The sequence below is a fragment of the Thunnus thynnus genome, chromosome 13 (genome assembly GCF_963924715.1).
Source record: "Thunnus thynnus chromosome 13, fThuThy2.1, whole genome shotgun sequence".
NCBI lineage: Eukaryota > Metazoa > Chordata > Actinopteri > Scombriformes > Scombridae > Thunnus > Thunnus thynnus.
The window spans coordinates 30,899,272-30,914,228 of NC_089529.1; the positions used below are offsets into that span (position 1 = coordinate 30,899,272).

Genomic DNA, 14,957 nt, shown 5'->3' on the forward strand with positions numbered 1-14,957 from the left:
GCCAAACGTCCATTCTGTATCCTTTGCACGCCATGCACAGATCTCTACAGACAACAATCATCTGGATTACTTTTGATACTTAAGACAAATAAAATCCGATGCTTTTGAAGTCCTAAGTCTTTTTATATGAGTTATTAGCTGATATATGGATGTCTACTGTGTTGGACATTAGAGTTATGACAGTTTGAGACAAACTGTGTTAATCAAGTGATTGGCCAATTGCATAGTAATAGTAATTACATTACTGCACAAATGTGGATGCCATTTGCAACTTTGCATAGGTTGAGAAGTCATTATTAGATTTGTATGATGCTAATGTGCATTAAATTCAGAATTAGCAATTCCACACTACATACTAAACAACCAGTTAATGAAATAATCCCTGTGGGAGTTTACTAATTGCTAACAAAGGGAATTAAGAAGAGCCTTTAGGAAGATTTCCTCACAGCTGAGGCTGTTTCTGTTGGTGGAGGAAGACTGGCTCAGTTTGGGGATATGGGTGACTGGATGACATTCACATTCATTTTTAAACATTTATGACATTTTGGTGATTTTAATCTGGCCTTACTGATGCAGTTTGTCTTTCTCTAAGATGCCATTCCAGCTGCTTCAGGTCTTTAAAAGGCTTGCCAGTTCTTTATCTTCCCTAATTTCCCTGAAAACTGGAAATGAAGCTTGAGGAAAGATGAGGAGCTGATTTGCTAATCAAATGATTGGGACAGTGTTGTGCTTGTGCAGAGCTGGACTGAGTCAAGACTGTACATCTCTACCTAATAGCAGCTGTATTCCTGATATGCATCACTGTTTTACATGTTAAGCTCGGCTGCACCTCAATGACTCTTTTGCATTTTAAAATTGTTATTATTGTTATTAGTCTTCTTATTTCTATCCATCATATATCTGTAATTGTTTGATAATGGTCAAAGTTTGCTGCTGATCTGTTTTCTTTTTATATATATGTGGTCCTTCCTCTGTGGTTGTGTGCTTTACAGTATATGTGGCCCAACTAGCATTACCTAAAACTAGCCTACTGACCCCGTCTCCTAGAAATTACATTTATATATTACTAATTTGTTTTGCTAGTTTTTGAAGGACCCAAAATTCAGGATTATGTTTGGTGGGACTGTTTTAATAATAATGCTTATTTAATGCAAGTTGCAAGCTTCATATTGTCCATAGCTCTTCTTATTTAGTGTTGGTCATTTTAGTTTAACTGTCTGACTTCTGTCCTCTTTTTTAATCCCAGTAAGGCTACACTGAGGGTGGTTGTATATTTAGAACTGATCATCTGTTGTATGCTCAGGCTGCAAAATGCCCGTCTACACAGAAGGAATTTATTGTTTGTTTATTGTTGTTTATTGTTGATTTGGACATAAAGAGCTTTGAGGGAATGCACCTGGGAACAGCGTGATGTTGTTCTAGTGCTTACATTAATATGTTAATGCATTTTATTTTGTAGCATATAATATTATCATCATCATAAAACATTTCTTAAACTTTCAGTCCCACTCTTTTAAAAATATAACAGTAAGGTTTACTCAGAGTACATTTAACTCACCTACTTTCTAGTTTTATCAAAGTGCATTTTTACACAACTAATGCTAATTCTACTTTAGTGAAATGTATTTAAAGTAAAAGTACTTTTACTTGAGTTAAATGTTCTAGTTCTCTTTTTATCTCTATTCACCGATACCTTTAGCAACATGACCCTTGTGTTTTTTTCACATTGCCATTTTGGGTATGAATGTCTGTTAACGGGGAGGAGCCACAACGAGCATCCAACAGGATATAAGTAACATGAAACACCACAAAGCATCAGACTGGAAGCTCAAAGAGACTCACACACAACTCTGCTGATCAACACAACTTCAGAAGGTAAGAACCAACTGGGAGGGGAAAGAGATAAAGAGAGATATAACCAGAGATTTTACTACACTTAATCTATAAAGGAAGACTGAAGACAATCATTGCTGTTACATTTAAGACTATTTATAAGCACAATGAGCCTCTTGTGTCTTTGACCTCTCTTTGTGTGTTCAAACTCTAACACACTGCTGACACTTTAATCAGTTGTTTAAGGCTGTGATGTTGATGATTTTATTTTCCTTCAGGTTGGACAAATGGCCTCAAAAAGGAGCCTGAAAGTGCATGCCCTGGGTCGCCCTTTCACCTTGGGGATGCTGTATGACGCTCGAAATGATAAAATAATCCCAGGTAAAATGTGATTTACACCACAATACAGTGAAAATCAGAATTTCTTTTTACATTTTTAGCTGTGCTGAGGTTGCAGGTACTGCTTTGGTACATCAGGACCAATGTACCTCTGAACCTCTTTCAGGATCCTATTCATGTTTTTGTGGTTTGGGCACCTTTTAGGCCTCAAGAATACAAAACATGATAACAGTGTAAACTGGTCTTGGGTGGAAGTATAGCAAGATGCCTCCAAAGTATTGATTTGAAGGATATGTTTAACTTAGGATTAATGACATCATGGTGTATTGTACTTTACTTTCTGTGATAATAGGGTTGATTCTTCTTGTGTATTACTTTTCTAGTAAATACACAAAGATTCACCAATAATTGATTATGTTGTACCATGAGAGTGGCAGAATGAAGACAATATCATATTAACATGCACTGTAAGTAGTCTAATTATCAACTTAGGGAAAGAAAGAAATTCTGCTGCAAATAGACAAGATACATCAGATAAATCATAATAAAGACAATTTACAACCAGTCCCAAGTGCAGACAATGAAGATGTGTAAAAAATGAATGCAAACAGCTTCATGATTTCTTAAATAACATGATGCATCTAAAAAAAAAAGAAAGAAAAAGTGATGTGACCATTTTTAACTGTTCAAATTGAATGCAAATGTTCAGATAAAACTACTTTATTTTTTAACTCTACATATTACTTCAGGTAACATGATATTCAATATGACCAATGATATTTTGTACAGTCTCTTTAAAACATATCTGAGATGACTGCAGTACCGAGACAGAGATGATCACACACCTAAGATTTACTCATACACAACTTCAGAGACCTCTGGAGCTCTCTTACATTTAAGTCCATTTTTAAGTTGTAACAAATTGTTTGCACATGTTTGTTATCAAAAATAATAAGTTTGTTAAGTTTCGGTTCACCACAGAGACATCAGCCTCCAGATAAACAAATATTTACCTCCAGCTCTTGATAGAAATCTGAGGAGAAACACTCAATAAGGGACGTTTCTCCTGCACTGTATTAGTATCTTATATCATTAAGTAGCTTATTTACCCATTACCAATTTCATGTGGATAAAAATAACAAGACTAAACATTCATTTTTAAATGGATTATTCCTAATATATTTCATGAAGGTGGTGGGAGACATATTATATTATTCAGCAGGAATGCAGGGAAAAGGAAAGCAGTATGAGGGCGAGAAAAACTAAATAAACAAATACAGAATCATAAATTAGCACTAGTTCATGTCAAAACATTGCAAATAAAGTAGAGGGAGCTCTGATTCAGTGTGCAGGTACTCCTTATATCTAGTTGTATTGTTCTTTGTATCCCTACTCTGTTTCATTTTCCTCAGTTTTAACATATAGTTTCATATCTTAACATATGTTTTATGGCTTACTGAAGCCAAGAACAACCATGTTTGCAATTATTTTTTTAATGTCATTATCTTGATATCACAAGTTAATTATCTCAATATCTCGAGAAAACAAAAAGCTGATTTCTCGAGAGAAATAAGAAAACCTCCCTTTAATGGGAAGAGACCTCAAGTAGAACTGGACTCTAGGTGGGCGTCCATCTGCCTTGAACGGTTGGGTTGAGAGAGAAAGGATTGGGAGAGACACAGAGAAGCATAATAACAACAATAACAACAACAATAATAATAGAGATATGACTAATACTAACAATAGACCACAGAATAATTACAGAGAACTTGAATATGAGTGTCTGGTTCATTTGATCACACCTGATTTCAGCTTTCGAGATCACTGTCATGATTCATCCCTTATTCATCAAAGAGTTTATAAAAGTAGCAAGAGGTTACTCTAAGCCTTATCAACAATGAGTAATTATATATATATATATATATCATATATATATATATATATATATACAGTGGTCAGTTAACATATGGAAACAATGTCAAAGTTGCCCAGCAGATGGCGCCATTTTGACTGTATCAAATGCTTCAAAACAGTGAACCATTTTCAACACAGTTGCTTTATATGATTAACTGCTTCTAAAGCTTTTTCACATCACTAATGATGTCATAGTACTCTTGATCTGATAAATATTATAAGTAATAAAAGGAAACAACCTTTTGTTTTCTCATGATAACAGGTTGATTATCAGGTTGATTAGCATGGCCATTCTCTGCTTCCATAAGGGCTGTTAAAAAAGAGAGTTTATGATATTTTTCTCATATGATATCAGTATAATATCAAAGGCTGTGCATCCTGTCCAGATAACAGTGATACTGCGGCAATCAAAGCTGAATAGTGAAGTTTGAATATTCATAACCCACTCAGACCAGCAGCGTAGGTCAACACAAACAGGTATTATTGGCCATTACTGCAGAGGAACCTGTTTATCTTGTCAATGTTATGGAAATCATGATTTTTTCCTATTAAAACATGATTATGCTTTTTGTTTTCTGTAGGTATTGCATTGTGGGATTCTGAAACTCTGAAAGGGAACATCAGGGAGAACAAGAAATCTTATAGTGAATTTCAAATGACAACATCTGATACCCTGGAAGAAAAGTCTTCTCTGTTGGATGTTGAAGCCTCTATGAAAGCCAGTTTCCTGAGTGGACTGGTTGAAGTTGGAGGATCTGCGAAGTATCTGAATGATAAAAAGAAATCCCAGAATCAAAACAGATTAACACTTCAGTACAAAGCTAAAACCACTTATAAATATTTGTCCATGGACCCCCTTACAGCCAAGAGCATGGAAGTGGATGACATTTTGAAGGGCGCAGCAACGCATGTAGTCACAGGGATCCTTTATGGGGCAAATGCTTTCTTTGTATTTGACATTGACAGGTCAGAGTCCGACAACAAGCAGGACATCCAGGGTAAGATTGAAGCTGTGATAAAGAAGATTCCTAGTGTCAGTGTGGAGGGGCAAGTCTCTCTCAAACTGAGTGATACAGAAAAATCTCTGGCCAACAATCTGTCCTGTAAATTTTATGGGGACTTTATCCTTGAAAGCAACCCTACAACTTTTGAAGAGGCAGTGAAGACCTACCAGCAACTTCCAAAGCTACTGCGTGAAGGTGAAGGGAAATCTGTTCCAACTAAAGTCACTCTGATGCCGTTAAAGGATTCCATCTCCGCAAACCTGGACAGTAAGAGCTGCATTGGACTCATCAGAAAAGCTGAAAATGCCCTAGAAGATGTGAGGAAAATGGAAATGAGATGCAATGATTCTCTGGAAGACAACGTGGTAGGGAAATTCTCACAGGTTAACGAAAAGATGAGCAGTTTCAAAAAACTGTGCAATGATTACGCATCTGAACTCCAGAAGACCATGAACGAGAAGTTACCTTCCATCCGTGCAGGTGAAGAAGATGCAAGATCAGTGGAAAAACTCTTTGATGATAGAGACAAGACACCATTCAGTCAGGACAGATTAAAGGAGTGGATGTCTGATAAAGAGAGAGAAATTAATGTCATTAGGAGCTGTGTAGGTATAATGGAAAACATACCCATCGCCGCAAACAAGTCAGAGTTGGATGCAAAGGTTCTTGCTCCAGGTGTAGAGCACGCTCTGTGCTTCACTTTCACCTCCCTGGGAAGAGCTGAACCCTACCTTGACGAGTTGAGCAACTACTTACATTCACATGACCGAGAAAGTACCAAGATTGTCACTCAAACAACACAGGACCAGTGGTACTCCTCACATGAAGTGATAACCGAAATGAGAAAAAAAGCTGAAACATTCAACAGTCTTTTCAAAGCCCTGAAGAGCAGCAGAGTCTCTTTCCTTATAGCGGCTGTAGAAAATGAGAAATACAAAGGAGCAAGCATCTACCATTACAAGAAGGGCATTCCAGTCACTGATAATTTTTCACAGCCTGCCCTTCCTCCTGTGGACTCCATAACAGACAAAAGTGATCTCATCTGGTGTAAGTACATTTTCATGCATTTACATCACAGAAACTATATATGGAACTATTTGATGAGTATGAATGAACTAAACCAAACAGTAGATGGTGATGAAGAATACTGGTAACAGAATCTATTTTGGTCTCTCCATCAGATGCCTGTGATCTCACCCTGGACCCAAACACAGTTTATGGCTATCTCACTCTTTCTGAGGGAAACAAAAAGGCAACACTTGGAGGTTGGCAGCAGTATCCTTCACACCCAGAGAGGTTTGACACACGTCCTCAGGTGCTGTGCAGAGAGGGGCTGACTGGGCGTTGTTACTGGGAGGTAGAGTTGAGTAAGGATAATCGTTTTGAGGTAGGTGTAGGTGTTACATACAAAGGAATTGCAAGGATAGGAAGGAATTCCAATAGTGGGCTTGGATGTAACACCATATCCTGGTATTTTGGCAAAGAGAACTATAACCTCCATGCATTGAACAATGGTGATGTATGGACCGACCCTGTTCCCACTGCTGGCTTTGAACGAGTTGGAGTGTATCTGGACTGGCCTGCTGGCACTCTGTCCTTCTATAGAGTCTGTCCTAACATTAACACAGTCAGTCACCTCTACACCTTCCGCACCACATTCACCGAGAGTGTTTACCCAGGGTTCTACATCTTTAGTGAACCTGGCTATGCTGCCCTGTGTCCAGTAGTGTAGGAAACAGTGACAGAAGTCTGGATCCTGGCTCTGGCTGTAAACTGACATGATAACACTATTGATGACGAGTTCAGCAGACTATCCCATCATTATGCACAGTTTGTGTTTGTAGTATACATATTTGACCAATCATTAAGGCTTTTGCACAACTCTGCAGGTCAACAGCAGCAAATATGGAAACACTCAAAGCAAAGAACCGATATTTGTTTAAGTCTCTCAATCTAAACTGTTCAACTATTGTAGCAATAGGACACACGTTCCTGACAATCACTGGCACACATTGATTATCATTGATTATCACCATATTGCAATGTGCCATTAAACTTAGAGATCAATCCTGCTTTTGTATCAGTGATCTTTGACTTCCAAACCATCATAAATCCATATCAATATTGATTCTATGCACACAGATCACTGAAATGCCACTTCACACAGGACTAATATTATCACGTGACCTGTGTGTTTGACCAATATGGTATGTAATTGCAGTGGTATTTTTCCTTCACAAATTACGGACATGGCAGATTTGCATGTTATTAACATCACAGACGACCTCTGCAATTATTACTAATTACTAGAGGTCCCCAAGTAACACTAGTCCGGTGTGATTAGGGCTACAGTCTATAAAATATCATACAATAGTAAAAATGTTCATCAAATTGCACTTCCAAACCTAAAAATACTCAGTTAACTTTAGAATAAGACAAAGCATAGTTCTGCAGGGTTGGGGGTTTTGCTTGATAAATGACCTAAACAATGACTAATTGATCGACTAATCTTTTGGGCTCTAATTACATGCATGTTTACTTTGTTTTTAACTTAGAACGTAGAAAATTACCATTTTAATTTAGATTTTAGACTTTTTGTGATATTAAGGTGAAGGTCAACTTTACTCTGATACTACTGGGGCTGGAAAAGTGTGAATATTCTTTATTTTTGTTTTCAGATGTTTTCTTAGTTGTTTTTTGTTTGTTTTATTTATGAAACTGCTTCATGGTATCTGGGACATTATGTCACCATAATGCCATCTACAGAATATTTGACATGTAATCAAATGTTTTAGAGCAACATGCTGCATATGGTTTAAATGTTAATGAAGAAGAACAGGTTTTCTTTCAAATACTCAAATACTAATTTCTAATACTATTGTTAATAAAACGCTTTGTCAGGACAGTCAATATTTTGTGTGTGAAATATAATATATATCTTTGTAATTATGGTGAGACATTGGGTAGCTTTTCTTTGTGTGTTCATGAGATTCCATTTAGAGCAGGACGTAGTTTCTTTTTCATCTTTATTTTCTAAAACATGGTTGGACATCAAGTAACTACAGTTACTTGATGTTTTTCTTGTTGAATTTCTTGTTGAATTTCATGTCATCATTGCAATCTATTTATCCTCGCTACTGATAAACAATCTAATAAAAATGGAAAGTCACATCTAGTGGTAACTGATACAACATTAGAGATGTACTATTAATAATGGCATACTACAAGTAGTTATATCTGACAATGTTAAGATACCTGACAGATAAGATTAGGTACCAAAGGTAAAAAGGAGACTTTGTGACTCAGCATCACATAGTAATAAAATAAATATCTTATAATCAATAGAAAACATCTCTTCTTTTTTCAGTGAATGTAGTGAAGCCAGAGGTTCCCTTCACAGCTAACAGACTGTTTTCCCATTTTCCAACAATGAAGATACATGTGCAGCAGGGAAGCAGAAATACACAGCCACATTCATGCATTTAATGATGTCTGGCTCCATACTTACTGTTTGTGACTTTTCATTTCTAAACAAGTATAATGTACCACTCAGGAAACCTCTGCTGGCAGCTGTTTTTCTAACAGGGAGAGATACAGGAAGTCTGTATTCAAAGCCAAACTTGGAGTGCATTTAATCACAGTTCTGTTCTGAGAGTCAATGTTAACAACATTTTCTGTTGATGTTTGTAGAGCTGAAGCTTCCTGGCTTTGAAAGATCAGCAAACATATGAGATTTCTGTAACTCTAACACCTGTCAGACATGTTTGTTCTCTTCATGACCTGAATATTCAATAAAGTGGAGTCCTGAGTTGACTGCTGTGTGCTTATTTCATATTGGTTGAACAGTGCACGATGAAAACAAATGAGAAATATCAGTGTTTTAGCATTCATTTCTGATAAAGGATATGATGTTAGATGAACATTTAGTGATGCTATGTGGATAAAGTAGGTAGCTGCAACAGCAGAGGGAAGATAATAGAGAAGCACCGTATTATTGGTGGAACAGTTACCACACTGATGTCCAACAGTAGCTGCTGATGGTTAAAGGTCCTCCACAGATCACATGATAACTTTCTGCTGATCATAATAAGATGCTTCATGGGCTCAATGGAGAAGAAGTGAAACATCAAAAATAATGTGAGACATGTTACAAATATACCAGTGACTTTATGCTGTATTATGACAAATCACCATATTTCAATGAAAACAGAAATCCTTAAAAACATGACTGACCTGGTCCAGTGGTATTTACTGACCCTCAACAATGTTCACAAGTTTGTCACCAAACACAGAAAATCATCAGCTCAGAATCTAAACTTCCCTCTAAGAAAAGAGGTGAGACGAAAAACTAAGTTGACCTGCTCACTGTACGGGGAGGCTAATGAGGTGTCTGTGTAGAGAAGTTGTTGGATCAGGTGATCTACAGAGGGAGTAAAGCTGGATGACCACATCTAGTGGCCAGATGAGGCATGGCAGGATATACACCACCTAATGACGAGACTGTCAGTACATGTCAATGGTGCCACATTACAGAGGAGCATTTATGTTAAATATTGTAGTTATGTTCTCAAAGATGAACCTCCAGCAGTAGAGGTAAGTCTGGGAGACAAGAAAGAAAAAAGAACCAGAAAACCATTTAGAGCAACTTATAAACATTAATTCTAACAATTCAATGAACAAATTCAAAATTAACTACAAAAAGCCACATTTTAGTTCGAAGGAAATACAATCAGAAATACACAATTTCTTATTGAATAATTTTAATATGTGTAGGAATCTGTGCACTCAAATATCTTTATGATTTTATGGGGGAATTATGAGTTATTGTTGTGCACAACTCCAACATGAAATTATTTGTCCAGCGACATAACTCATATTAGAGTAGGTATAATGATAGGGACATAGTCCTCCTTGTTGGCCACACAAGAGAGGTCAATTAGAATTATGGTTGTTATTAATCTTAATTATGATTTTGCAAGGGTATAGGTCTTTTAAGGTTAAGTGACTGAGATGCAAGCACAAGAAAACACAAACAAGTCCACATTAATTACATACACATTTATTACTAATACTACAGCTACAAGTACTAAACACTACAACATTTTACAGAAAAGACACAAGAGGGAAAGGGAAACTGGTACACAAGGCTATGGCTAGTGAATGATTGTAATGCATGATGCAGAGTTATCTATTGTGCAGCTGGTATGAGAAACCTGATAAACAGATGAGATGACTGTTAGCTGAGAAGCAGTTAGTCAAATCAACAGCTTAGTTCAGAATCGCCAACTGAAATTACAAATCATGAAAGCACCAGGGTTCAAGCAAGTTGATGAAGGTTTTGTATGAATACCTGCTTGCTCCCTGGGGTGGCTTCTTGTGGAGAATGGAGTCCGTTGTGCTGGGGTGAGGAGCTGGAGTCTGGATCTTGTAATGATGAGTGAGTCGGCCGGTCCGGACATGAAAAGTTGCCATTGGAAGAGAGCTCCTGGTTCATGCTCTCCTAAACTTGATCCTCAACTCATGACTACAGATTCTGAGGTTTCACCTCCTGTTGCTCTGATTCACATCTTCAGACTAGCAAAATGCAAGCTTTCAACATGCAGCATGGCAGAAAGCAAGAAGACAAAGTCAAAAGCAAGAAGAACCAGCAACAGGCAACAAGCTCAAAAGAGTGGCCTAAAACAGCCTAGATTCTCAGATAAGACACTATTTTAAAGTTTCCGTCTGCCCACCCAGAAGGTGCATCCTGGCCAATCCCAGGGGTTGCAGAGTTCTGGGGGAGCAGAGTCAGTCCCCTCCTGTTCATGGACAGGCGGGTACAGTTCCTGATTATGGTTATTCTTTTAATCAAAGTATTTACAATTTAACAATTGCATGATTCCTAATTTTGCAATTTCAATAGTAGCTTTAGCGTTCTGAAGGTGAAACAAGCAGAATGGTACTAAACATGATCATGGATGATGAGATTATGTTAGCGGTAGTGGAATAACAGTCTAACTAAAGTACATAACAACACACATTGTGATATACACACATATCAACATACAACAGTAATTGTCCTTAGACAAAATCTAAAACTACATTTGTAAGTCCATGGGTTCTACAGTCCTCTGTTCACTTTGATCTGACTGCAAACAGCAGAGGTCCATGGCATTTGAGGGTGTGTGTGTGTGAGTGAATGGGGCATGGTATATGATGCAGCATGTCTTGTGCCTTATACTAGTTTGCCCAGTGATCAGTTCTTGGGTTGGTCATTCAAATCCTGAAAGTTAAAGTCCACAGTGGGATTGCAGTTGGTGGCAGCTCATCTCTGTGTGTGACTGACTGTTAGAGGTGAGTTATGATAACCAATGGAGGGGGTCGTTTATCCAAATGGTGCTGTTCCTCTACACATCCAACAGATCAGCTGTTACACACAGTCCAGGTTCATACTGTTTGGAGTACAGCAGCTGTCCTCCTGATAAATCCTGAGCTTATTATGTCGAGCAGCGCAGCAAAACTAAAAACTGTTGTTATCAACTTGACAGGACAGATGAAACTATCCAGCTACGTTTAGAGACAGACAAGCGAAAAGTTAATGGCTTAATTTCTATTCTAATTGTCGATTTGAAGAGGGAAACCAGTTAGGGGAATGGAAAAAACAAAAGGTGGATTACGTTTTTAATTCACAGGAAAAACAAAATAATTTGTTTATCCTGTTATCAGACAAGTTGAGCAGCTTTAGACGGAGGGTCCTGTGTCTAATCTGCAGGAAAATAGAGGACGTCAGTTGAGTAGGCGGTCCTTCAATGTGGCCCAGGATGCATTGCGTTTACACTGCTAAAAGAATGTGGCCACATACGGCCCAGACCACCTCCGAATGTGGTCTGAGTGATCGGATCTCAATCCGTCCTCAATGCATCTTGGGTGCGTTTACACCTGTATTTAGAGCTGTGATCGGATCACCTGAGATGGATGTTAATACCAGGTGTAAACAGAGCCTTAGTGCAGGAGATAGGGGTTCCTTATCTGATCCTTTCTGTTTGCAGAAGGTTGTTTAGGTGGTCTGGTCAGTGAGGAGGAGTCTCACTTGTATATTATTGGCCAGCTTTCCTGGGGTGTTGAAGAAAGAGCTGGTCGGTTGTTTTTTCTTTTAAACATGCAGGGACTTTACCCTACATGTGATCATTTCAAATTTGAAAACAGCAATTAGTTGGGTAAGTATTAAGCAAATCAGTTATAGTGCAAAAAAGACAAGAAATACATTTACGTTACATAAACGTTTTATAGTCATTTATACTCTTTTGATACTGATCTAGACCCATCAGAGACACAACCTGATGCTGTAACTGTTCATGAAAGAAGCAGATACCCCAGATGCACCACTAACACCAGATGAACTCTACAGAAGATACCAAATAACAAATCATCTGCATGTGATGGTGTCCCTGCTGAGCTCTATTTCTGTTCTGAGATTCACTCCCTCCAGCATTTCCCAGAAGATTTGGTGATTACTGCATCCAAAAATGTTTGATCTTGCAGCGACTTTTCTCAAAAATTGCAATACAATTTGTCTCTTTTTCAGGTGAAATTGCAGGAGTTGGTAAACATTACAAGCAAAGGAAAAATAGTGCATTTTTTGAAACTACAAATAAAAACCTGCTTCTCTCTGCAGCTGCGATAAACAGGCACCAGATAATATCTGAGAATTTACAGTGAATTACTGTTCTGATATGTCACCATATATTTAACGTTTCACACTAGGGGAGAGTTACAACACCAGAGGGCGCTGTCATCTACAACCAACAGTCAGGTGTCCATATGAGCAGTGAAAGAGGTTTTCCTCGCTGTAATCATTCCTCCTGTTTATACTGGATATTAAAAGATCCTTCAAATGTGCTTTTCAATGGAAGTGATGGAGGATAAAACCCACAGTGTGTCCACACAGTCATTTAAAAGTCTGTGTGAAGCTTCTATTCAGCTTCAGCAGTCTGAGTTAGTCATATCAAGTGGATATCTGACACATTTACAGTCTTTTTAGCATCAAATTCCCTCTTTGTGTTTCCTCGGACAGTGTTTCCCTGTTGAGCTGCAGGTGGAAGTATAGTAACAAAAAGAGGAACTTTGGCACTAAAAATATCTACTTGATTTGACTCATTTGGATGCTGAAGCTTCATATTAGCTTAGAAATCTTTGAACCCGTCCTTTAACCCCCTGCTTCATCCAATATTTTATTAATATTCCATTGCAAGTAAATGTCCTTCATTCCAAATCCTACTCAAGTAAAAGTGCACAAGTATTATCAACTTAATGTAGTTGTAGTGATTTGTTGCAAACAGTCACAAGATAATAAAGGTTCAAAATCACTGGTTTAATCTTCAAAAATGTATTATTTTAATGTTAAATCTTCACCTTCAACTATAGATGTCATACAAATGTAGTACAAAGTATATTTCCCTTGCGGTAGAACAGAAAAATACTCATGTACTGTACAGTACAAGTACCTCAAAGCTGTATTTTAACATCAAATAAACTATCAGGAACAACAGGATGACTGCACAGGACGCACAGCCACCATCCTGAGTCCACCTCCTTCTCTGTCACAATAGCAGCTCCGTCATGTCCGCCATAAAACAAAAAATAATAAAGTTAGCCTCCCCGTCGGGGAATCGAACCCCGGTCTCCCGCGTGACAGGCGGGGATACTCACCACTATACTAACGAGGAGAAGCGTGATCTTTGAGGCTGCAATACCCTTTTTAACCACAACACCAGAGTATATGTGCCAGTGGCGCTGCTGCTATGTTTTAATAAATGTCATATTAAGCCAACGGCTGTAAATTGATTTCTTTTGATTAAACAATCGTTTCTTATCTTAATATGAACCATTTGGACAAAAGATTATTTCGGCAAAATCTCAATAGAAGAACAATATTGATTTGAGTTACAGAGCGGAGAAACAGACGAATAAATGTCGGCCCGCGCTGAATGACAGCCAACAGGGGGATATGTGGGAAGCCTTTGAGTTTCTTTCACGACAAACATCAAATATATTAAAACTCTCGAATTAGAGATTGTTTTGGCATAGCGTTTGAATCGCTTCTTCCACACAACCTGTATTTTCTGTGGATTCAACCGACGGAAATTCTCACAGCGCCACACTGCCATTACAACCCCCACTGTGGTCAGACGTAGTATTACATCCGTACTGATAAGAATTACCGTAGAGAATGAATGGGAGAGGATAAGAGAGTTCAGGCGGTGTGTTCAGGGTTCAGTGTGAATGTGAGGACAGCACAGAGTTCACCAGAGAACGTTTATGGACATGACACTGGTGTAAAATCATGTTTCCGCCCGGTTTCGAACCGGGGACCTTTCGCGTGTGAGGCGAACGTGATAACCACTACACTACGGAAACTTACATACAGTAATCGTGAAAATAAAAATATTAATATGTTTCCAGACAATAATGTCGATATCTTGTGGATGCTGATTTTCTAGCATACACATAAAAGCCACATTAAACTGTTCAGAATGATGGTAATTATAGACTACAGTTTGGGCTTCTAATCTTCAAAATGAAAGTGTATCAGTTTAACGTATTCTTTTATTGATGACTTACAGCACAACAATCTATTTTATTTTACATCATTAATGTATTACAGGTTTACAAATGTTGTGCTTTTAATTTGAAGGTTAGACCCGGATATGTGTTAATACCACCATCTTTTCTTATCTTAGTTCTCGCTATTGAGCATTAAAATAGTCAACAGATACTAATATCTCGGTATCAACTCTGTATAAATCGAAAAAAACATGCTGTACTGTCCTAGTAACGTGCTGCTGCCATGAAACGCGAAAGATTACCTTCATAAAGTTGCCTGAAATA

General features: G+C 37.8%; 1 protein-coding gene and 2 non-coding genes across 3 annotated transcripts; 1 reads left to right on the top strand and 2 right to left on the bottom strand.

Annotated features, from left to right (window-relative positions):
• Window positions 1-2,120: 2,120 nt before the first annotated feature.
• Window positions 2,121-9,717, top strand: LOC137196318 (neoverrucotoxin subunit alpha-like). Its single transcript, XM_067609188.1, has 3 exons — window positions 2,121-2,214; window positions 4,668-6,137; window positions 6,272-9,717. Exons 1-3 carry the CDS (start codon window positions 2,121-2,123, stop codon window positions 6,820-6,822), a joined length of 2,115 nt encoding a protein of 704 aa, XP_067465289.1. The 3' UTR covers window positions 6,823-9,717.
• Window positions 9,718-13,723: 4,006 nt separating this feature from the next.
• Window positions 13,724-13,795, bottom strand: trnad-guc (transfer RNA aspartic acid (anticodon GUC)). Its single transcript has one exon. It is a non-coding gene; the product is annotated as a tRNA-Asp (tRNA).
• Window positions 13,796-14,413: 618 nt separating this feature from the next.
• trnav-cac (transfer RNA valine (anticodon CAC)) lies at window positions 14,414-14,486 on the bottom strand. The gene has a single exon. It is a non-coding gene; the product is annotated as a tRNA-Val (tRNA).
• Window positions 14,487-14,957: the final 471 nt, after the last annotated feature.

Bases quoted from the DNA above. Each gene is read 5' to 3' on its own strand.
- LOC137196318 (XM_067609188.1), top strand. From the start codon at position 2,121: ATGGCCTCAAAAAGGAGCCTGAAAGTGCATGCCCTGGGTCGCCCTTTC. The intron at 2,215-4,667 runs GTAAAATGTGAT...TGTTTTCTGTAG, and splicing joins AAATGATAAAATAATCCCAG to GTATTGCATTGTGGGATTCT. The intron at 6,138-6,271 runs GTAAGTACATTT...TCTCTCCATCAG, and splicing joins CAAAAGTGATCTCATCTGGT to ATGCCTGTGATCTCACCCTG.